The following is a 23,854-nucleotide window of genomic DNA, read 5'->3' as shown; positions in this document are numbered from 1 at the left end:
TTATTGCACATTGTAGGTATTTTTAAGCACTTGTAGTTACAAATTCTCATACGCACACATACACATATAATATGTGTATTTGCATGTTAATATGTCAGCTTTGAATCGGACTAAGTCAAATCAGTGCCGTTGACATTTATGACACTCGCACAGCCGTCGCCATGACAGGAGACAATACGAGTGTGCCAACTAATTGTTTGCTGTCTGGCCAAGTAGACTGAGTTACATACATAATCACATATGTATGTATGCATATATGAACACATATATACACACCTACATAAGTAAAGTTCAAATATGAGTTGATTTGTCAGTCATTTCGGTGCTTACGAACGCTTACAGTTAGCGCTGAGCAAAGCAAGTATCAGCATTTAAATGTCATTTCGCTGGAAATGTTTGCGCAAATCGTAGCAGAGGTGATTGTCATTTTGCAAAATCATTGTAAATTCGTTCGTTGGTGGTATGAAGCCACTTGGAATTTGAAATGACTCTGTGAAAATTGCGTTTCATATGCAATAAGGAGAAATGTGCGTGTAAATGCAATGCCTTTGAGTCGCCACCATTTATTTTACACCTAGATCCATAAAGCAAAGTTAGTGCTATAAAGCCGGTCAATGATCATTTCATTGATTTCACTGTTAACGGGAACTTCAAATATGAGCAGGTTTCAGAGGCGCTTCGAAGCATGAGTAAACAAAGTTAGAGAATTTATGATAGGGAATATGTGAAATAAAGCCGAAGTGGCTGCGAATTAAAAAGTTAATGCTCTTCACGTGTCGGTGAACACTTAGCTAAGCATATTGCCCAAATTGTAAGATATAAAAAATGCCAGTTATACAAATGCTATAATTTCTGATTAATCTGTTTTATGATCTCGAAGAATTTCCTGTTATTACTAGTGCGAAAATTCAGTGGTATTAAGTTACACACATATATATGCCTCTGATAATTCTTCGTCGTGAAAAACATTATTGTTTCTAGAAAAAATCAATTTCGAATGGAACCATCTGGTTATACCACGAAACGAAAAATACAATTCTGTTTAACGGGGTTTTTAAGCAATACAAATGTTGATAAAAAATAAGCCTTGAGTTTTGAACAATTTAAAGCATTGTCAATATAAAAACCATCTTACATGGGTTTATACTGCGACCGGTGGTCTAAGCCCTCTCCTATATCACAATTGACAATTATGTCAAATGGGGTTTATCAGCAATAGCATCCTTGTCCATACAGAATGATCCTAGGGCCTTGAACCTGCTTCTATAAATTGCTCGCAATCTAGAATCAAGTGTTTTCAAGAAGTTTCCTGTTCCATCCCGCCAAACCGGCAGTTTGCGCATGAGACTATGTCCATATCGGACAAGTATTTCTTGAGCCTGCAGTGCTCAGGTATAGAGCACGAAAAGGAGACGGAATTTGTCAGAATAAGCCATTAAGTAATAAATTACCATCGGTAAACAAAACTAACAGAAATCGCAAAAGAAAAAAATATTAAAAAAAAAAACTGATCAAGTGACTTTAGGGTGTTCTGAAATGGCAAACAAAATGAAATTCAAAGTTGTATAAACTTTATGTCGACACAATATATTTAAACGAGTATAAAATCAACGGTTAGTCCGACCATAATTCTCAATCTCTAACTTTAAGAGGAATTTTGTGCTTCAAATTAAACCCAGCTCAATGGCGACGGAGAACAACTTTTACAAATCGTTCAACTTTATTACGAAAATTCACATTCTGTAAAGAATGTGTTTCGCTCAACTTTTGGTCAACATAATTGGTCCACTGAGCGTATTATTCGCAGCACCATCACCCATCTTAAGATCCATCATTATTGGATAATATTCAAACGGATAGACCAAATCCAGCACGCAGTGAAGAAAATATAACAGGAGTAGCCGAAAGTGTACAGAGTCGATTCGGCAACTCGGACTGACGTATGAAACGAATTGCCGCATTTTATGGCGAGTTCTTAAATTGGAAGTCTACAAAATACAGCTTGTGCAAGAACTGAAGAGGCTCGACCTTCTCAAGCGACATCGCTTCGCTCTATGGGTTCTTAAAAAGCTCCAAGAAGTTTCGACTACGAGGCCCCTTTCTGGCTCAATGGCTATTTAAACAAGCAAAATTATCGCATTTGGGATGAAGAGCAACCTGAAGAGATTCAAGAGCTGCCATTTCATCCAGAAAAAACCGCGGTTTGGTGTGGTCCATATTTCTTCAAAACGATGCCGGTGAGAACGTAACCGACAATGGCGTCGTGATAAGCGACTATTTGATGGCAGTTGAATTGTTCAAACGAGTCATCGAAAATTGGACTCAACGGATGGACCATCTGAGCCGTAGCTCATGATAGAAGAGATCCTTTTCCTTACTAAGCTGAAAAATTTCCTTACTAAGTTAAAAGTTGTTTGTCAGAAAGAACTAGAAAAACATTTTCCAATGCCCGACATCCTTATCTGGTTACGTTTTCAGAGTTAGTTATGCGTTGAATGAGTATTCTAGTCTAGAACTTTTAAAATATAATATCTAAACTTTTTTTGACATATGTAGACAGTTTAGATATTCAAAATATTTAGATAATCAAAAAATTGTTAAAAATTCGAATTATTTTCAAAGTTATAACCGTTGCAACTAGACCGGAAAACGTCAATGTAAAACTTCAAACACGTCTTTCTAGAAACTATCTTTTTCCAAATCTTTGATTTCTCGGTTTTACCGGGCTGATTTTTTTAACAATTTATGAGAGTCTTCTTCATAAACTTGTCTATATCCGGAACTAGCCATATCCCCGAATTTCAATTTTTACTATTTTTAAAAATTTCGAAACAGTCAAAAAAGTGATAAAAAACGGTTTTTATTCAAGAGTCGCTATTTCTTTATACAATTTTTTTCCTACTTTTTTGTTGTTTTATATATGAAAAAATTTTTCCAGATTAATAATTTTTTTTGTTTGCTGGAAGGGTTGAAATCGTTGTTATGGTCAAGTGTCAATTTTTGGAGACCTTGCACTTCATCACCTGCTAGTTTTTGAAAATTTAAGCTTTTTATTTTTAAATTTTTTCCAACATTCTTCGAATGTTAATAAATAACCAATAAAAAATGTATACTCAAATAAAAACTGCCTTTTTTTAAGACACTACAAAAATTATCTGAAATTCTTACCTCTAGACTAAAATACCCCTTAATAATAAAAGGCCGTTTACTACGCCTGAAGTACTGCTGCAGGAAAATCGGTAGTTTATATGAGGGTAAGTATGATGTGTGATTTTAAGCAACTCACAAGTGGTTGCCAAAGTTATTGATCCCTTTCAAGTGCTAATCACGTAAGAAAAGCATACTCCCATAAGCCACAGAACCTAAAAATATTGTTTGTGCTTATCAAAGCTCTTATTTGCTAATCATCCCAAGAGACAAAAGTCAGAAATATTCTATTATATATATTTTTTGCTGTCAAGCTGGAGTTTGCATAGGAAAACCGAAGAAGTAATAATAATAATAACAAAACAGAAAAGGTTAAATAATAAAAGGCAAAATGGTCAAAAAGTCAGCAAAAGTTAGAATACCCCAAAATATTATGCATATAAGTATATGTATTGTATATGTATGTATATGTAAAAGGATACAGAAGGAGCACAGAGGCTTCAAGCAGCGCTAATCAAAGTAGTATGCGACAGTAGCAAATCTGTAACGAAAAGTTTGGCAACATCAAAAGAGTAAACAAAGTAAATGAAACCCCAAGACACACACATAAAAACATACAGATATACATACGAATATACATACAAACAGTTGCATCGGGTTTTTTTCGCTTACACTTGATGATGATAACGAAAATCATGAAAATGACAATAGAATAAATGAAGTCAATTTACTTGAATGGCAGTCATATTGCTTTCTTGCTGATCCCTCATGCAACCGCTTCAATACATTTTGCCATGAAAATCCCCAACGTTTACTCCCAAGTCAAACCTTTTTTAAATCCTTTGACTTTTGCCATTTTTCCATCGCCGGCAATGGTATTAAATAAATTAAAGCTGCTTTTCCGGCGGCAAAACTCTCTTTTCCTTTTTGTTGTTCCACTGATTCTCGTGCTTTGAACTGTTATTTAATAAACAGCTGTTGCGCGTTAAACCCTTTCGGAGCGAAAAACAAAAAAAAAATTAAATAAAAGAAAATGTTTAAATGAATTTATCAATTCATTTACATACGAAAAATGCACAAATTTTTTGACCGAATCAGCTGTTGGGGTGTTTATTCTGTGACTTCGTGGAAGTACCATATACATATACATATGTATGTATAGTAAAGCCGGTGATTCACATTTTTCCAGTTTAATATATTTGAAAGTAAAAATTTAGCTGCGACGACAAACAAAAAATTCCATTTCCAAATATTAATACTCGCGCTGAAGCATTATTAGGAAACGGATATTAAAATTTTTGCTGTGGAAATCAAGTATGTTCAACAAATATATTTACAATACTGAGTTGAATTCTTTTTGAGAATATTATGTTATTTAATTCCTAGAATTTTACATAGAAATAAAGATTTAACTGTTTAAATGCCAAAAAATTGAAAATTTTTGTAAAGTTCATCATTTAATTTTGCATTAATATGGCAACACATACTTAAGAAAAGTGGAGCGATTTGCTGGTGGATCCCTACATTCAAGTCATATTTGTTGTACTTAATATAAGGAAAATTTACATTATGAGACACTAAAAATGTATATAAGAGAAAAATATACTCAAGATCAAATTTGATCCGGACTGATGCATTTAAACGGCGCAAACTATTACACGTATCTATAAAATTTTGTTTTAGAATGAAACAAAATTTTTTAAATCTGAAGTTTCATCTCTATATCGCAATTAGTGTGTGTTTGGCAGTTGTTTCTTTATGACGCGAAAACTTTGTCTGGCGATCTTTATACTATGGGAAAAAATTAATACGGAGTTTGCTTGCAATTTAGTATTTCCAATGGAATCCCGTCTATAGAAAATGTTGCAGTAGTGTTTTAAGGAGTTTAATTTATTACGAACATATTCATTTGAGTGCAACAATGAGAGGGGGCAACATCATTTATGGAGCAATTCAACCATTTTACTTAATGCTTTGGGTATGAAGCGTATCAATCCTGAACTCCTACCAAATTCCAGAATCTTTTGCAAAAACTACGTCGAATAGAGATCTTAAAAGAAATACTTGACAACGTAGTTGAAGACCCCATATTTTCAAATGCAGATGACAAGATGTGAATTCATAATAAGACGTTGAAATTATCAAATAATCCAAGCCAAAGGTCCTGAAGGCCATACCAGTCGAGATTTATAACATTTGTATCAAATATTGCTTAAAACATGATTTTCAAATATGGCAGAAATTAGGAGAGAGTATACGTGAATTATTACCAATAATTTGGTCGAATGAATTAATCCCTCTGCCAAGTTCGTAGGAATGTTTATCTGTTCAAGATGACAGTCCAACGATACCAAACCGATTTCATTCAATAATTGAGTCTTTTGACCTATGAAATTGACTAATGACCAAATATTTACCAACTCCCTACGTTAAAATTTGCTCCAATTGCAACTTCGTGCGCTTTTGCCATTTTGTGGTCGTACTAATCGTCCACCTGTGCTCGCTATTCGCCGAATTGTTCGAGCATTTCGAGCGTATGTAGAACCGCTCGAAGTAATGAAAATATTGCTGCTGTTTAGGAAAGTGTTGCTGAAGACCGCAATTTGTCAATTCCAAACATTCTCAAGAATTGGGACCGTCTCAAGCCACAACCTGGTGGATTTGGAGAAAGGATTTGGGCTTACATCCGAATAAAATTGTTCTAACTCAAAAATTGAAGCCATTGGACGACCGTAAAAGTAGAGAATTTGCTGATTTTGCCTTAAAGAAACTTCAAAGTGATAACGATTTTTTTAAGAAAATCATCTTCTCTGCTGATACTCATTTTCATCTGAGTGGTACGGTAAATAAACAAAACTGTCGATTCTGGCGCGAAGAAAATCTAATAATACGACATCGTTCCTGTAAAAAGAAGTCGTGCAGGCCATTTGAAAGATGTCATACTTATTCTGAACTTAATTGTATCGATTGCACTACACACTAAATAAAAAACATTTGAATTTTTTAAAAGTTAGTGTGTTTTGTTTTTAATAAATAATATCACCCATATTGGAAAACCCTGTACAATCTATACCAACTGTTATCGCTGGAAAAGTATTCGCACTTTTTATCTTGAGCTACATTTTTGAACTTGAACATTCAAATTGATTAAACAAGGCAAAAGTAAACGTGAGAAAAGGCTAATTATAACAACCGTGAAGTGGAAAACTACAAATTTATTAGTTCCTGTGATAACCGCAGTGATTAATTAATTATTTAGTTTAAATTAATGACATCCGCAATGAGCCAAATTCAAATACAAATAAAGTTTACGCATAGATAAGCATTTGAAAACAATTCAATAAATACAATTTGACCAGTTCTACTTGGGGATGCAAAGATAATTATTTGTTTAAGTATTTATGACTGTTTTCACATGAGCCTTTTATCTTTTTTAAACTCATCTTTGGATTTACAGCAGTGAAATTATAAAAGAGTATAGGTAGATGACGCCTCTTCTGAATTTATGGCTTTGAAATTTAATAAACAGGGATCAGTGAAACAGTATCATCAACACAAAACTTAATACCTACTTACATATTTCAATATCGTAAATAAATAAATTTCTTGAAAGCAGTTGAGAATCATAAGTATACCACGAACTTTCGAAAATGACGTGTTACCGCCTTCCGATATACCGGTAAGCAGACGATTTCATATTTACTTGGCTCTTCGTAGCATATCAGCTTTACATTATGGATCTTTCTCAAAGTTGTAGAAATTCCACTGGATAACTGCACGTACGTATATATATGTATACATACATATATATTATGTTATATATCATGTTATGTTTATTCAGTATTGCTTAGAATATCATGGATAGACTTACACCTGAACAACGTTTCCAAATCGTTCAATTAAGAAAATCCACGTTCTACAAAGAGCCCGGACTCAAGATGTTAAGTGAAAGCTTGTGCAAGAACTGCACCCACTCGACCTTCCCAAGCGTCATCGCTTCGTTCGATGGGCGCTTGAAAAGTTTCAAGAAGATCCGACGTTTTCGAACCAAATTTTGTTCAGCGATGAGGCTCATTTCTGGTTCAATGGGTATGTAAACAAGCAAAATTGCCGCATTTGAGACGAACAGCAACCTGAAAAGATTCCAGAGCAGTCATTTTATCTAGAAAAAAAAACGGTTTGGTGTGGTTTATGGGCTGGTGGAATCATCGGTCCACATTTTTTCAAAAATTAATGAGAACGTAATCGTCAATGACAACAGTTATCGCGCCGTGATAACCGACTATTTGATGCCTGAGATTGAAGTTCGTGATCTTGGCGACATTTGATTTCTACAAGATGGCGCCTGTTTCCACAAATAGCACCAATCAATGGATTTATTGAGAGAACATTTCGGTGAGCAGATAATTTCACGTTTTGAGCCGATCGATTGGCCACCAAGATCGTGTGTTATCACACCTTTAGACTTTTTCCTGTGATGTGAAGTAAAGTCTAAAGTCTATGCGAACAATCTCGCTTCGATTCAAATCTTGAAGTAAAACATCACGCGTGTAATTCGCCAGTTACCGGTCGAAATACTCGAATAAGTCAACGAAAATTGGACTTAACGGATAGGCTATCTGAGACGTAGCCGCGGTCAATATTTGAAAGAGATAATCTTCAAAAAATAAATGACAAAAAATGTTCTTACGAATAATATACTCGTATGTATATATAATAAATATTTCTGTGTTTTGCCTTTAAAATAGTAGGGAACCTTGGAATGGATCACACTTTAATTATTATAATTATTAACGGAGTTTTAAAACATATGTATAGTCCCTTATATAATTTTAGTTCAACGGTGATGTCCTTGCTGGGTTAGAAAAAGAAAACCGTGAAGGCCTTTGAAATAATATTTATAAAATAATATTAAAAAAATAATAATCTAATGACATTAAAATTATATTTTCTGACAGTGTAACGAAAAATTAAAAGTACTCTGTTTCTTCGAAATGTTCTACTACCAGCCAACATAATTTACAACATTTCTCAACTTTTCGCAAACACTCGTCATCTCCTCTTACACACATTTTCGGCCTTAAATGACCAGAATAATGATCATCCAGCATCTCATACAAACACTTCACATTTATTTGACCGAAAACTTTTAGTACTTTCTTATACACTTTACTATATTTAGAAAAGAAATCTCCAGCACGTGTGCTTCGACACCTTCAAGCGAACAAGTGGCGCTTATGTCCACACACCTCGCCACCCACAATGACATAAACCATACATCATCAACTGCAAACAAGTGGGCTCAAGAGTGAATTTGTGTTCGTGTGCGTATTATCCTGCAAATAACTAAATCTAACCACAGACGGAGAGTATCTTTGTTTGCCCAACGCTATGCTTTGCTTAGTGCCCAAGCGGACCTTTGCTAAAGTTTTTTCTAGTTTTTTTTTTGGGTTTATTGTAAACTTTGTATTATTTTTAATTTTTGTTTGCATATGCTTGTGTCTTATTTTCTGCTCGACGCTACAAGTGTCTTTCGCTTATTGTGCCATGCTGACAGTTGTGTTCTGCCGCTGACAACACAATTCAAAACTTTTAATAATGATGTTATTACTTGTATATCAAAAATAAACATAATTTTACTTTCTTACACAATTTGCTTTATGGGAATTCGAGCGCCTGAAATTGTTCGCATAGACGAATATACACACCCATGAATGCCCTGTAGGAAATATAAAACTAGTATTATTGATTTCTTTTGCCAAATTGGAAGAGTTCCGAAAAATGCATGCCACTTCATGATAGTTCAAAGGTACTCTGCTTTATTTCAAGTTCAAGGTAACACTGATCCCTCTTGCTTTACCCGTAAACCTTATACCGAATAAAAAAAACATCGCCAGTTATTGTTGAAGGAGTAAGAGCGCGATCAAACTAAGTAGTTTAATAAAGGTTTTGAAACATTTGATTTATTTTCAGTTTATCGCTAAGACTTATCGCTCTCGAATGTTTATGAAAGTTCACCGATCCTACGTTATCTCGGAAGGAATGTAGTATCATTAAATATCTTCGAGAGTCGTATAAATAGTTTCGTAACAGTCGTGTTTATTTTCAGGCTTTTATTTATGACTTTATCTATGTTTATGTCAGGAGCTTTACAAGTCTGTTTATCAACCTAGTCTTATGTGGGTAGGAAGAATCATTGATTCAAGAGTCGGATGGGGTAGTTTCTATTACAAGATTCGAGTTTTGGACTACTCGATGAACATAATATAATATAATGTTAATACATAATTTTTTTCGTAACAGAGATGAATTGATAACAGTACCTGGGATCCCCGATTTTTCTAGTGAGCTGGTTACACGAAAAAGAGTTACGGCATGACTCTTGGGAATTCGCGGCAACAATTTCTCTAACCACAAGCTAACTGAAGAACTATTTCGGGCTGTTCTATCCAAAACATAACTAACCAACTCAATCAGTTAGTAACTGTCAGAATTATCTATCATTTAGACAGCAACATAACAGTTTTGTTACCCTGCATAACTTTGTGCAGTTTCGTTCTCGACAGATCGTTAGATGTTGGACCAGTTCAACGGAAGGAACATGGACGAATAAGGAAATCTTAACGACTATAGAATCATCTGATATTTACACACATTTACAGAAAAGAGCTCAATTTCAATCAAAGTGAACCTAACCTTACCTAACAGAAACACTATATAAGAGAAACAGAAGTGGGGCTTGTTTGGAGCCACAAAAGTTCAGAACTAACGCACTTTCCGGCAGGGCAAGTTTGAATCTCACTGTTCGCCTGTCGGATTTCGCTCTCAACCTGCCACACTGCCAGGTCCATCCTGCCACTTTTTCGTATTATAGCCTCTCAACCATTTTCAGTCCGAGTGGTTTTCTGTTTACTTTCAATTTTTTTTTTGTTTTCGTTTTCCACATCTCCTATGCGCTTGTTTACTTTAGCATCTACTATTTGGATTTTTACTGCTCACTTTTTTCATGCACCGTTGCTGCTCTTGGGCAAAAGATAATTTACAGCAAATGCTATTCCCAAAGTCTCAAAGTATGTTTCGCTACTAATATGCTTATTTTGCTTTTTGTTTTCCAAAGTGAAAACAGGTAGTCGACCAAACGTGTGTTTTGCTTTGTTTTGCTGCTATTTTTACACCTACATACATACGAGTATAGTAGGTATAAGTGTGTGTTTCACCCCCTTCAGTTGGCAGCTTTTAGAACCTTTTATCGAGCAACCAGCTGAAAGGAATACTGTTAAGATGCTTTTACAGTTACTTTCCGCACGCCAACGATAGCTCATTCCACCTGTCGTGGCTGCTGTTGTTGTTTTTTATTTGTATGTATGTGTGTGTGCATGTATATATGTGTGTGTGTGTTGCAGGATAGGTCAGCCGCTTGTTGAATCTGTCAACACCATTTCAAACTGTTGCTATTCCAGCTACCAACACTCATAGCGTAAGCTTTGTGCCTCCGAGCACCGCCTCGACCTTACCGTTACAGTGAATTCGTTTGAATTTGTGGGTGGGGCGTTTGCTGGCAGCACCTCAATGCCACTTGGTAATTGAATTGAACGTAAATTTACTGAAATATTTTTCCACTCGAAGCGCATCAGCGTATACAAAGCAACAACGCGCAACAACAACAACACAATTGTAAAACAAAAAAGCGAAAACAGTGAGAAGTGTTGTTAAATGAATTTCAGCCGTTTATTGAAAGGACTAGCCTTGACTTTGACTTGGCGAGCCACCGTATTTTAATCACCACTACAATTATAATACAAATGTATATATATTTGCATGTGAAGGTGTTCAGTCATCTAACGGCGCGCACGAGACGCTCGGCTGGTTCGTCGAGAATGCTTTGGCTTTGTGTGTTTATCCGCGCATGGCGCGAACTCCACGTCCAAACTGTCTATGTCAAGTGCTGAACTGCTGCTTGTTTACGTAATGCAGAGCAAAAAATATGTGACTGTGGTGCAGAAGCATTGGCAGTAAATTCCGAGTTTCCGCACATTTGAAATTCACGCAATTACGGCCGACGAAAGATACTCTAAAACTTTGAGGAATCAGCGAGTAATCAAAAGGCTTTTTAATTCGTTGTTTGTTTATTCATTATAAATCCAACAACAAAATCCAAAAAGCCGAAAATGGAAAATCAATTGTTGGCTACATTAAATAAAAACAATCGTGTTCTTGTTGTTATTGTAAGCCATTGCTCAATTACTACGTAGACGCTTATTTCCTAAATGGGCCGACCGTTTAATGGCCGCCCATCTGCCAAATGAGTAGTTGTTTACATAGATATAGCCACTGGTGAGTAACAAGTTGACGGCTATTTAGCTACTGGCTATTCCTGGATATTTAATTTTATTTGTAGCAATTAAGTGGTATTGATTTAATTAAATAAACAGTTGCTCCGCAGGGTTCCTTCTTCACATTTACCTTGTTGTGGCTACAGTGTCCAAAAATAGAACCAATAGTTTCAGTTCTGATAAATGTTCTGATGAAGGTCTAAATAGCAGCTATTTTTATATCCTAAAAGTTCAGAGGCCCAATAAAATACATATCTAAATAATCCTATGACTAGCTGCGTGTATTTAGGTATATCCGTCTGTTAGTATGATATATACACGAACTAGCCTCTCACATTTTGAGATATCGGGCTGAATTTACGTATAAGTCTTGTTCTCCTAAGAAACTGTTCATTTGTTAGATCCACCGATATCGGACCACCATACAATATACATAGCTGCCATACGAAGTGATCCATAAGAACCAAAAACTTTTTTATTTGACAAGATATCACTATTGTCTAAGAGAGCTCTAATCTTCAAACAAATTTTTCAGATCGAACTACTATAGCACATATCTACTATTTAACTATACATTAATTTGAATGAACGCATTTCCAAGAAGCATTTTTCAAATTAATTGAGTCACTTATTTCTAAAATATACCGACTGAACGGATTTGTTCTTAATAAAAGGTAATTTTAGAAAGATTTATCCTTAATAAAGTAAAACCAGAGGGATAAAAATAACCCTGCTGGGTGTATTTTTTCTTCCATGGAAAATATACCGAATTGATCTTGTCACTTCACTTACGTATCAGTGAGACTATGGAAAGAGCGCTGCGAAGGTAATGTAGTATTACAACATGGTTTTTCGAAAAAGTTTAGTGATTATGGAACCAATCGTGCTTTCACTCTTCTTAGACAAAAACGATCTTTCAAAAAGGTTTTCGCTAATTCTTCCGATATTCCAACATTGAAAATAAGATCACTAACTGTTAATCGTCGATTCCAAAGCACAAATTCCTTTATTTTATTGATGTGTTGATCATCAGTTGATGTCGATGGTCGTCCTGAATGTGGTTCATCGTCAAAGCGTTCTCGACTTTGAATAATTTGTACCCATTAAAAACACAACGCCCACGACAAACAATTATCACAGAAGACCTTTTCAACGTTCTGAATGTTTCGGCATCAGAAATTTGATTCCGCACACAAAATTGAATGGAATTTCTATATTTAATAAAGTCACTCATCGTAAAAATCGCCGAATGCACTTTATGTAATTCAAAAGGACAAGCTTATACTAAACACTAATGATTATTTTGATTTGACATTTGGCACATATGTATTACTGACAGTCATACCAACCTAGAAAAAATATATTTAGACGAATGGGTTTTCACGCGAAATTTAAATTAAAAAATCTTACTATTTTTTGCCCACCGTGGTGTTCCGTTTTGAGTGTTTTTATGTATTAAAAATTGAACTGAACCCTATTATAATAAAGAAATTTTGTAAATATATGTTACTCACCTGTAATTAATTGTAACTATCCAAAAATCCAAATGGCAAGCAGAAAAATTCAATTAAATTTTTTAAAATTGCATCATTAAATTTTTTGTTTATTATAAACTGGAAAATAATTTTTATTTTAATTTTTGTAATTTTCAGATTATTATTATTTGTTGTTATCGTTGTATCAATTATGACTTCATTTTATTTTATTTAGCTATGCCTAATTTAAGTATATTTTCATTTGATTTGCACATCTGGTTTTTTAACAAACACAATAAACATTTCTCTTCGGTGAGTAGGCAAGCACTTAAGATTATCTTATTTGCTTAATTGATTCAATTTTACTTTCACTTGGTTTTTAAGCGATTTAAAATCTAGTTGGATCTTATTTTTTATATTTTTTTGCAATAAAATCTAAAATTTTATTTCTGCGGCAGAAGTTTGAAAGCAGAAATTAGGACAAATAGTATTGTATTTTTTAGGTTTCAAATGCGTGGTATATTTTAGATTAAAAAACACATTACCGTTATATTTTATTATTTTTTCAACTAGAAATTAAAAGTCTTTGCACACTCATCAAAAAGGTATTTATTTTTTAACTTCTTTTAAATTTATTTCAACTATTTTTTATTATGAATTTTCTTTTTTCTTAACAAATACTTAAAATATCTTAGTTTCCTTGGAACTTACTGTAATTGGCTTTAAAACTCAATGAAAGTAATTTTTTTCACCATTTCACGAATTTAAAGTCTGTAGGTAACACTGAATTCACTCGATACTACCGTTATTTTTCACTCTGTTGAATAAGAACACTTATTCCTGCCTTTTCTGCATTGAAACTTTTCACTTTTGCACATTATTATTATTCATCAAATAATAAGTATTTAGTTATTTTCACTTTTCCAACACCAATTTACTAAGATGAATTTCACTAATTTCATAATTAATTGAACTAATCACCGAAACTTGCCATTTTCACTTATCCGTTATTTGCGCTAATATTTCGCGGCTGTTCGGCAAAGACTGAATTGCGCCAACATGCAAAGTACAAGACAGCAACGACAACGGCAGCGGGCAGCGAACAACGAGTGGCGACTTGTTCGTTAGATGGGTGGTGTTTGGCGTTCGCTACCGGCTTCACTAACAACACTTTTGGAGCACATGCAAAGCTACATGCACTTAAACACCCACACAACCACAACGAGCAACATTTCTTTGCAACATTTATCTGAGGCAACTGAGACGCAACATGTGCCCGCAGTATTTGTTAGCAACATTTCAAGGCAACATTATGAGCTTTAGTATTAATTATTTATTAAATTAAAATATTATTTAATGGGTAAAAAGTGTGCGTGACAAATATAGGAAGGGAAATTAAGCTCATAATAGCTCACGCTGCAATTATAAGTCAATTAAGTTATGAATATTTAATGCCTAACCAACATCGAAAAATTATTTTAATCATTTGGTTATATACGAATATTTAAATCTATCGAAATTAATATAATTTGAATATATTTGTATTTACATTTCCTACCTTATATTTACGGCTTGTCTGCGTAAATTTCCTCCTCTTCCTTTTAAATACACTTGCCAGCAACATGTTGCGCAACATTTGGTTGTTAACCAATAATTTTCCGATTGGGTTGCAGCAAAGTTCGCAGCTTCGTTGCCTGGACAACAGCATGATATTCATGTGTGCGATTAGCGTCGTTTTCTGTGTAAGTTTGCTAAATGCTGGCGTCGCTTTTGTATATGTTCGTGTTTGTCAGCAGCCGGCAATTTGGTTGTGTTTTGTTCGTCCGGCTCGCCGGTATCCAACTACAACGCGCAATAACATGTCGCAACATGTTCGATGGGTGGTGGATGGGTAAGCTGGACAGATAAAGTGTTGCCAGGGAAACAAAAGGGTAACAGATTTGGCCACATTTCTGGAAATAAAAAATATTACAAATTCAATTAAAATAATATAAAATAAAATGAAATAAATTAAAATTAAATTTAATTATTATTATTAGTTAGGGTCCGTTCAAACTCATATTATTATGTGTATGTATGTATTTTTAACAATTTCAACGAAGAAAAACCAACTGCAACAGTTTTATATTTGGGTTGGTTAAATTAAAATAGTTTGGAAAGCCGACACGCGTTTGAAAGACGTATACGTTTTGAAGCAAGGTTGCCACATGTTTCATTTTGTTTTCATAAAATATAATATAACCGAATAATTGCAATATGGGTACCGAAAATATATTTTTATTTTAGCTTAGAATGAAAATTATTTTAAAACGGGTTGCCACACGTTTCAATTTTTATTACATTTTTATTTAATATATTTAATAACTTACCATATATGTAAGTATGTAGGCTTAAAACTAAAAACAATTTTGCGGGATATATTTTTGAAAAGAGTTTTCAGCTATATAAAAATTGTAGTTCACACAGTATTGAGAAAATAAATTGAACATTGCCATATTGGTATCAAGCGAAAGTGGCTTTAGAAAAATATTATTGTATTGTATTTAACATTAAATTTTAACACTAAGATTGCTAATAAGTAGACCCGACTACGTACCGGAACGGCCCAGGATTTTTTATCCGGGCAAGAACTGCCAACCCGGCAAAATTATGCCGTTATAACAACAAAAACAGTTATTAGGCCAACAACCATTCTTCAGTTCTTTCGAGATCGCATGAGTAAAAAGCATGCATGGTTTTCTTAGGGGCTCTTGCACGTAATTTTGGGGATCTGTAAGACCTTTCAGAAATTTCATTGTATATTGTTTATAGTAACTTCCGTATTTTGAATACTGGACGGATGGCAGTTTTTCAATCTCACCAGCTACATATTTAGTTTCTCGGAATTGCTTTGTGGCCTGGAACCCAGTATAGCAGCCGCTACTTCTACTGACCCCCTGCTTCTATATATATATACATAAATCTTCTTCAGGTTGCTTCCTGCGTGATTAGCTATTTCAGCCGCTGCCCGTACCGCAAAGACCATCGCCTCGAAGATACTGCAGCATTCGAGAAGCTTGAAGGGTTGCCTGAGAACCAGCTCCGAGCAATAGATTCCGGTTCTCATATGAAATAATATAGATATACATACAATACATAATAAACATTTATTTTCCAAAGTCGAACATATAAGCTCCTTTCGTCACATTTGATACTCTACAAACATAAATGAAGTGACTCTTTTGTGATTTCAGTTGGAAGCAAGAAAAAAATAATAATCTTAACTAATCTAAAACTTTGACTTTTTTGAAAGAAATAAATTCTGTGTGGCAAAGTTTAAACTCTTAAGTACAACTTAAACATAAAAAGCTTGACAAAACCGGCTAAAAAAGCACGCAGGCGGTTTTCAATATTCGGTCAATAAAAACTTTACGAACAAGCTCGATGTTACATAAAACTTCTTGCAATTTCACATATGTATGTCTTAAAAGCTTTAAGGTACTGTATTAAAAAAGCACTAAAATATAACTGCACTGCGCAGGTCAACATAAGCTTTTCAACCCCACTTGCTTTTAGCTTTGCCACCACTCAAATCACCACAAAGCTTTTAACTAAATAAGTTTTATTAAAACTTCATATTGCAGCTTCCAGAGCTTTCTTGAGCTTTTATTTACAGTATTTTGCTATTACACAACTTTGTAGCTTAAAGCGTATCCAACTTCCTGTCCAGCTTTGTAATTGCCATCACTGTTGAAAATCAGCACTAGTGGTCCTGGGTTGGTGCCTGAAATTGGCGCGCTTCAAATTATATGCACGAAAATCAACTTTATTGCCATAAAAATAATGTACTTGCTACTGTGTCACCCTGAATGCTGCTGCCACAGAAATATGTTGCGCGTATATTGCTTTCCACAACAGTCGCTTGGGGTATCAGTAAATAATCTTCACTTAAGCCCTCGCTACGCAATTGTGGTCGGCAATAATTGTCCAATTCGTGAAATTTCTGGCGGCTGTATTCGGCGCCCAACCTGAAGTAGCGCATCTTAATTCTGTGAACATAAACAGATTTACCGTTATTAGCATGTCAATTTGTAGCATTGTTAATGAAAGTTTACTCGAGCGATTTCGACGACTGTTGACGGCGGAAGCAGATAGCATAATTTAGATTCGCCGGATAAACACCCGAACCGCCATTATAATTGAACGAAGTGATAGTGCCAACGGCTTCTGGAAAGTATTGCAAGCAACCAGGTGGTGCAAGTAGGTAATTGTCAGCGACGCTAGCTCGTGGGCCTATATCGCTTTCAAGGTGCTCTTTATCATTCTCCTCCACCTCAAGAGAATCGATAGTACCACGTAATGCTGACTTTGATGGATACTCCAATTGCCTTATGTGCATATTCCAGCGTGGCGCTGCCAGTTTTCCGTCGCCCGAACGCGGCGCAGTAACTATACTTAAATCGATGCTTTCGACGCCGGCAGTGCGATTGAAAGGCACATAAATATGTTGTCCGACCTCAGTTCCGCAAAGTTTTAACCCGTTCACGGCGAAGTAGTCTTTCATGCATTGCACGTACCATAAACCGTTCTGCGCGTCGGGTATGCTGGGCTGTGCGAGTGTCAGCGAGAAATCGATGCGTAGCTGACAAATATTGTTGTTGTAGGCGTTAATGCGATAGTTGCATTCTTGTGGGGGAGTCTCCGGCTGCGTCAGTTGAATGTGCTTTGCGGCAGTGCTGGCGCCGCAGTTGGGCTTGGCGGCGTTGCTGAAGGCATAGACAACAGGTGTGCCAGAAACAATAAGCGTCGCTGCCGTGAAGAAGAGTTGAGCGTTGGTGCGCATATTTTCCGATTTGATAACTCAAATTACAATGGGACGGTTACACGAATATTGACTTAAATTTCAAAATTATTTATTGGCTTTCAAAATTTAAACTATTCAGCTGCCATTTGAGTTCGCTTGCTGAAACTTAGTCGACTAATAATCAATTATTTTTTCAGCGCCATCGGTGCTACCTTTTTATCGCCCTTGACATGGCTGCTGCAATCAGTAAAATCAGTAATTGATATTGCCGTTATCTCAAACTGTTATCGCGCATCCAACTGTTTACTTTTATTTGTTGTGAACAAGCAGCGTCGAAGATGTGTCATAACTGATCGAGAACTGGCCTCTAGCGACGTTTTCGGCAGTATTGCCCAAATATCGAACAACTCATTATCTAATTATAATTGATTCTTTTTGTTTTCTAATGTTTTTGGGCGTGTATCTAGGCTGTTTTGCAATCTGTTGTTGTTCTGCATCTGCTAAGTCTCTTGCAAACTCATACTGCTCTTATGAAATATTTAATGGCAAATAAGAAATAATTTTTTCTTAGTTAAATTGATTCGTTTCTGGTGTAATGTTGTTTCGCATTAAGCATTTGGTGTACCTCGTTTCGCTTATTGCGTGCTTCGGTTGGTCCTCGGCGCAAATATGTGAGTATACATAGTACAGGTGAAAGTCAAATTGTAGAGGAAAATCCTTTTTTTTTATCTTCTAACATTCCTTATTGATGTCCTCTAATATTCCTTAAAGTCTTCAAAGATTCGTTAAAGAAGTTAAAGGTCAAGAGAATATGTTCTTTGGGCACATAACGTCAAAATATTAGGTTAAGTTCGGATAGGTCGAAAGATAATTCCAACTTTGGAGAACGGTGAAGGACTCGCAAGAAATTATAATATATGAAATAAAATTCTTAATTATTAAAATACCATATTCATTGGCAATACCAGATAGTAACAAAGTGATACGAACCAACCCGAAGCAGTTGTAATGCCAGATGGAGGTTCAGTTTAATTTGAGCTCTAATATCCGTCATAGAAGATATCAATAATTTTTGCAAGTTTTAAGAGTGAGTTAATTTTGAACTGCGAAGTTCCTAGATGTCAAAGAAAAGTTTTATATAAGGCTGTACAGAAGCATAGGAGGCGATCTAGCGTCTCTCTTATGCCTACTTTCTTGAACTTTCTGATTGTATGGTCATTACTTATGCCCATCCGGCTTGAAGGTGAAGTCAGTATATTGTGACCTGTTATTTGGCCAACGATCACCCTGCAGTCGAGATCATGATCTTCAACATGATTTGGGCGATCCTGCATATCTCTAAGCATTCCATCTAGCTCTGATTTGTCCAAAAATTACACTGAAACTCGTTTTTAGTGACCTCCGTATCTGTACTGGTTTGGTAGCTAGACGGATGACACTTTTGGCAATCTTATCAGTTATTTACTTTCGCGGAATTCTTTGCGGGCTGGAACCCGGTATACATGCAGCCAAGTTCCGGCAGCCACTACGTCTACTGTCTTCATGATTCTAGAGACTTCTCTACGATATGAAATTATTGACTAGAAAGACTTCCATATGGCGGATACTGCGGTATTCCGATTAAGGTATTTTCTTCCGGTTTCGGACTAATTTTTGAAGCGCTCCACGTTACATTGTTGAACAGTTTAGACGTAATTTTCATAAACCCACTTCTCATCACCAACAATGGTGCATTTGATAAATGTACGGTGCTCAGCTATGATGTCAAGCATATCTTTTGTGGCCTATACTTAACGGTTTTGTTGCGAAAGATGCAGGTGCTTCGGTACGAGTCTAGCATTGACACGCTTTATACCTACAACATTAACCAAAATGTGTTGAGTCGATTCACATTCGCTGCAATCTCTCAGCTGTCAACAGGACGATTTTCAAGCACTCGTCAATAACAGAGGTGGATGGACGACTCGCATGAGGCAAGTATTCGTTCACTGAATACGTTGTGCATAAATACTTGTGTTCGTGTTAAAGTAGACTCCCCAAAAGACTTTTGCAATATTTTCAATGATTCCAGTTCCAGAGGTTAACAAATACATAATAATAGGTAGAATCATTTACCCCTCGGTTAAGTTCCTTGATAAATTCAAGGTCGTCGGTTCTTCCTTGGATCATTTCATAGATTTATTCGATATTTTTCGACGTACACCTGAACCCAAGGTTAAGAGAGATGCTGTTTTTCTTAGTAATTGGAGTAATTTGGACTAATGAAATCATTATACCATTATGCAGTGTTGTTAATAACCGATTTCGTTCAGTTCTTATAGCTTATTTTTTATATCAGTGACCAGTGTACATCTTTATACAAAATATCCTCACTTAGTCTTGCTGATTACATTTCAATTTGAAAAACTACCAAATCACTTCATATTGCATACTATTTTCATCTCTTTCTCTCACAGCAAATTTCCAATGTGGCCAAACGACACGTCTTAAGCGGATTGTTATACGCAGCCCTACACAACCATTTTCCTCATCCACATGCCAATACACGATCCGACGTCAGAGCACTCATGTTTGCCAATTACTCGTACGTTTTCAGCAATTCGAGTTGCAACAGCCGACCACCAACTCCGTTACGAATACTTTAACTTGCATCGACTCCTTCACAGCCGGACGGTTTACACTGTGTGGTGATAATAGCGGACAACACATTTATATACCATTTGAGGGAGACTCGGCGGTTCTAAACTTCAATTTACCCTCGCGTTCGGCGCAAGCGAATTGGCATTTGATTGTCGAGCAACTCGAGTGTCCACCGGCACCGAGTCATGTAGCTGACGGCTTACCACCGCTCATTGGTGGCATGATCAAAGATCTACTAGACTTGCGTAATGTTTTCTCGAGGTTCATCAGTGACATGGATTTGCTGGCGCCAGCTGGTTGTGATCAATATTATACTGAACCATCGGGGATAATAAAGAGTTTCAATTATCATGATGGCATCAACACGCACTATATGACCAATCTGAAGTATACGATTTGTATTAAACAAACGATGACGGCAAATGCGATCGAGTGAGTGGCGAATTTGTGATTTTGCCGCGAAGCTTTCATTACACTTTATTTTTTTTAGATACACCGTCAAAAAGTTTTCGTTGTCTTCCGAGTTGCCGTCCGAATTTTACAACGAGGCTTGCCATCCTTTCATATTCACCGAGGGGCGCCAGAGCGATTATCTTATGATACCCAATTCGCACTTCGCCGACAATGCTGCTGTTCAGCCGACGTACTTTTGTGGTCAAGGCCTTACAGCGGGTCAAGTTGTCATCGGTGAGATTTCCTTGATTTGGTGTGACTCAGCATTTTATTTATTTTTTGTTTTAATATTCCAGGTTCCAGACCATTTATAATGCATTTCTCTAGCGATGAGCAATGGCATTCGGAGGAAACAGGCTTCAGCATTGAATACCGCACTAAGGCGGCCGCTTAAATTTAAGAGCTGTGGCTCAATATGAATTTTTAAATATGTGTGTTTCAAAGAGAGCATTAGTTCTTAAAATATATATGTACAAAATTTCGGCAGCAAAAAGCCTGTATTTCCGTTACTGCAGTCGACTTCGTAGGTGCCACGAAACTGTATCTTTCAATTTCAAAAATCACACTACTAGATAAAAGAAAAAGCACTTTGATATGAAAGAAAAAGTGTTCAAGTAGCATGATCTTTCGGGAAATAGAAACAAATGTGGCTTTATGATGAATTCGATCTATATCCAGACGGTGTTATTTGAGGAAGAATAATACTTCTAACATTAACCTTCTTCAGATCCCATAAACCCAAATTTTTACCGGACGAAAAAAAAAATGAAATTTTCACTTTCACTTATTTTAATACAAATGTCTATATGGGCTTCAAAATATGATCCGACTGCTAGCATTCCAACGTTCAATCCAATTTTGCATATACTTCATGTAAGCCTCAACTGGGGTGGCCTTCAGCGAGTTTCAATTTTTTCGGTTTCATTTCATTTTCGATACATGCATGCTTTCGAAATGAAGCAGAAAATGCCGTTATCATCATTAGCGAGGGTTATAACATGATGTTGACTGCCTTTTTTCCCGAATTTTTATGACATCGACGGTGTGCTCTCTCATGTTTCATGTCTATACATGGACATATTGCGTGCAAAATTTGGTGGCTCGTTGCTTCGATGTGGCTCAGTCAAATGTGTTCAAGATCACGGTATTTTAACGCCTTTACAATATTTTCTCTGGGGGTGTATTAAATTAAAAGTTTACGCCAATCAACTAGCAACGCTCGAGGATCTAAACGACAACATTCAACGCACTAAAATTCCGAAACGCTGCAATTCCAGCCGCAATGTTGCTTTGGATCATCATAAACGGAGTGAATACATACAAACGGAGTCGTAGTTGCCGTTTGGTCGACAGTTTTTCAAATGTTAAAGGCCATAAATTAACTGAATAACAAAAAAGTAAAACCCATTTTGGTAGTCGCTGTATATACAGGTAATGATAAGCATGACGAGCTGAGTCGATTTAGCCCTATCCGTCTGTCTGCACGCATATACGAGAACTAGTTCTTAAATTTTTTAGATTTTGATCTGGAAATTTTCAACCGCCCTCTTCTCACCAAGAGGTTGATCATTTGTCAGAACGGATTATATCGGACCAATAGAATATATATAAAGGTGCCATACAAACTGAATAAACCACACCAAGCCGTTGTTTTTTCTGCATGAAATGGCAGCTCCTGAAACTCTTCAGGTTGCTCTTAGTTCCAAATATTATAATAGCAATTTTGCTTGTTTAAATACCCATTGAGCCAGAAATGGGCTTCATTGCTGAACAAAATTTGGCTTGAAAACTTCGGATGTTCTTGGAACTTTTCAAGAGCCCATAGAGCAATGCCGCTTGGGAAATTCGAGTGGCTTTAGTTCTTCTTGCACAAGCTGTATTGAACAATTCGTAAACGTTCTTCAGGTATAAGTCTTTCCATGATGAAATGCCAAGCAATAATAAATAAAAATAACATGACAGCTTGACACGACTTACGAGAGATCTTTCAAAATAAGGCTTTTGTAAAAGGTACTTCTACTTAGATCTCCCTATATCAAAGATAAAGATGACGAGCTGACTCTATTTAGCCCAGTCCGTCTGTTTGCGAACTAGTCCCTCAATTTTGGAGATTTCGATCCGAAAAATTTCAACTGCCCTTTTCTCACCAAACCACAAAAAACAAAATCACTTTGGACTATGCTAGCAATTAGCAAAGAGCAGTTGAACTAATATCTTTCTGATATTTATATATAGTATATATGTATTTATATTTCAAATAACGTAACAAGAGAAAAGGATGGAATTATTTAATATGGACTTAATTTATGGTATGTGAATCTTCACACATATATCGGGTGATTTTTTAAGAGCTTGATAACTTTTTTAAAAAAAAAAACGCATAAAATTTGCAAAATCTCATCGGTTCTTTATTTGAAACGTTAGATTGGTTCATGACATTTACTTTTTGAAGATAATTTCATTTAAATGTTGACCGCGGCTGCGTCTTAGGTGGTCCATTCGGAAAGTCCAATTTTGGGCAACTTTTTCGAGCATTTCGGCCGGAATAGCCCGAATTTCTTCGGAAATGTTGTCTTCCAAAGCTGGAATAGTTGCTGGCTTATTTCTGTAGACTTTAGACTTGACGTAGCCCCACAAAAAATAGTCTAAAGGCGTTAAATCGCATGATCTTGGTGGCCAACTTACGGGTCCATTTCTTGAGATGAATTGTTCTCCGAAGTTTTCCCTCAAAATGGCCATAGAATCGCGAGCTGTGTGGCATGTAGCGCCATCTTGTTGAAACCACATGTCAACCAAGTTCAGTTCTTCCATTTTTGGCAACAAAAAGTTTGTTAGCATCGAACGATAGCGATCGCCATTCACCGTAACGTTGCGTCCAACAGCATCTTTGAATTTCTGCCAACTTTTCTAGGGCCCATTCACTGAAAATTCGACGTTGTGGCAGATCGTTCGGCTTCAGTTCTTGCACGAGCTGTATTTTATACGGTTTTACACCAAGATCTTTGCGTAAAATCTTCCATGTG

At 36.0% G+C, this 23,854-nt stretch overlaps 3 protein-coding genes across 3 annotated transcripts in view; 1 reads left to right on the top strand and 2 right to left on the bottom strand.

The window, feature by feature from the left end:
* LOC126756957 (calcitonin gene-related peptide type 1 receptor) overlaps positions 1-14,021 on the bottom strand; it is a 184,965-nt gene extending 170,944 nt beyond the window's left edge. The window contains exon 1 of the mRNA XM_050470466.1: positions 12,995-14,021. The gene's annotated coding sequence lies outside the window, so the exon portion shown is untranslated. The remainder of the gene's footprint in view (positions 1-12,994) is intronic.
* Positions 14,022-16,620: 2,599 nt separating this feature from the next.
* On the bottom strand, positions 16,621-17,838 carry LOC126756110 (uncharacterized). Its single transcript, XM_050468949.1, has 3 exons — positions 17,050-17,838; positions 16,784-16,983; positions 16,621-16,718 (listed from the first exon to the last, which is right to left on the bottom strand). Exons 1-3 carry the CDS (start codon positions 17,775-17,777, stop codon positions 16,621-16,623), a joined length of 1,026 nt encoding a protein of 341 aa, XP_050324906.1. The 5' UTR covers positions 17,778-17,838.
* A 495-nt stretch (positions 17,839-18,333) lies between these two features.
* LOC126754439 (uncharacterized) lies at positions 18,334-21,225 on the top strand. The gene is made up of 4 exons (XM_050466397.1): positions 18,334-18,409; positions 20,195-20,810; positions 20,869-21,065; positions 21,128-21,225. Exons 1-4 carry the CDS (start codon positions 18,334-18,336, stop codon positions 21,223-21,225), a joined length of 987 nt encoding a protein of 328 aa, XP_050322354.1.
* The last annotated feature ends 2,629 nt before the right edge of the window (positions 21,226-23,854 follow it).

This window comes from Bactrocera neohumeralis, chromosome 4, assembly GCF_024586455.1.
Source record: "Bactrocera neohumeralis isolate Rockhampton chromosome 4, APGP_CSIRO_Bneo_wtdbg2-racon-allhic-juicebox.fasta_v2, whole genome shotgun sequence".
In the NCBI taxonomy this organism is placed as follows: Eukaryota; Metazoa; Arthropoda; class Insecta; order Diptera; family Tephritidae; genus Bactrocera; species Bactrocera neohumeralis.
Note: the sequence above shows the minus strand (reverse complement) of the source record. Positions and strands in the feature narration are given on the sequence as shown.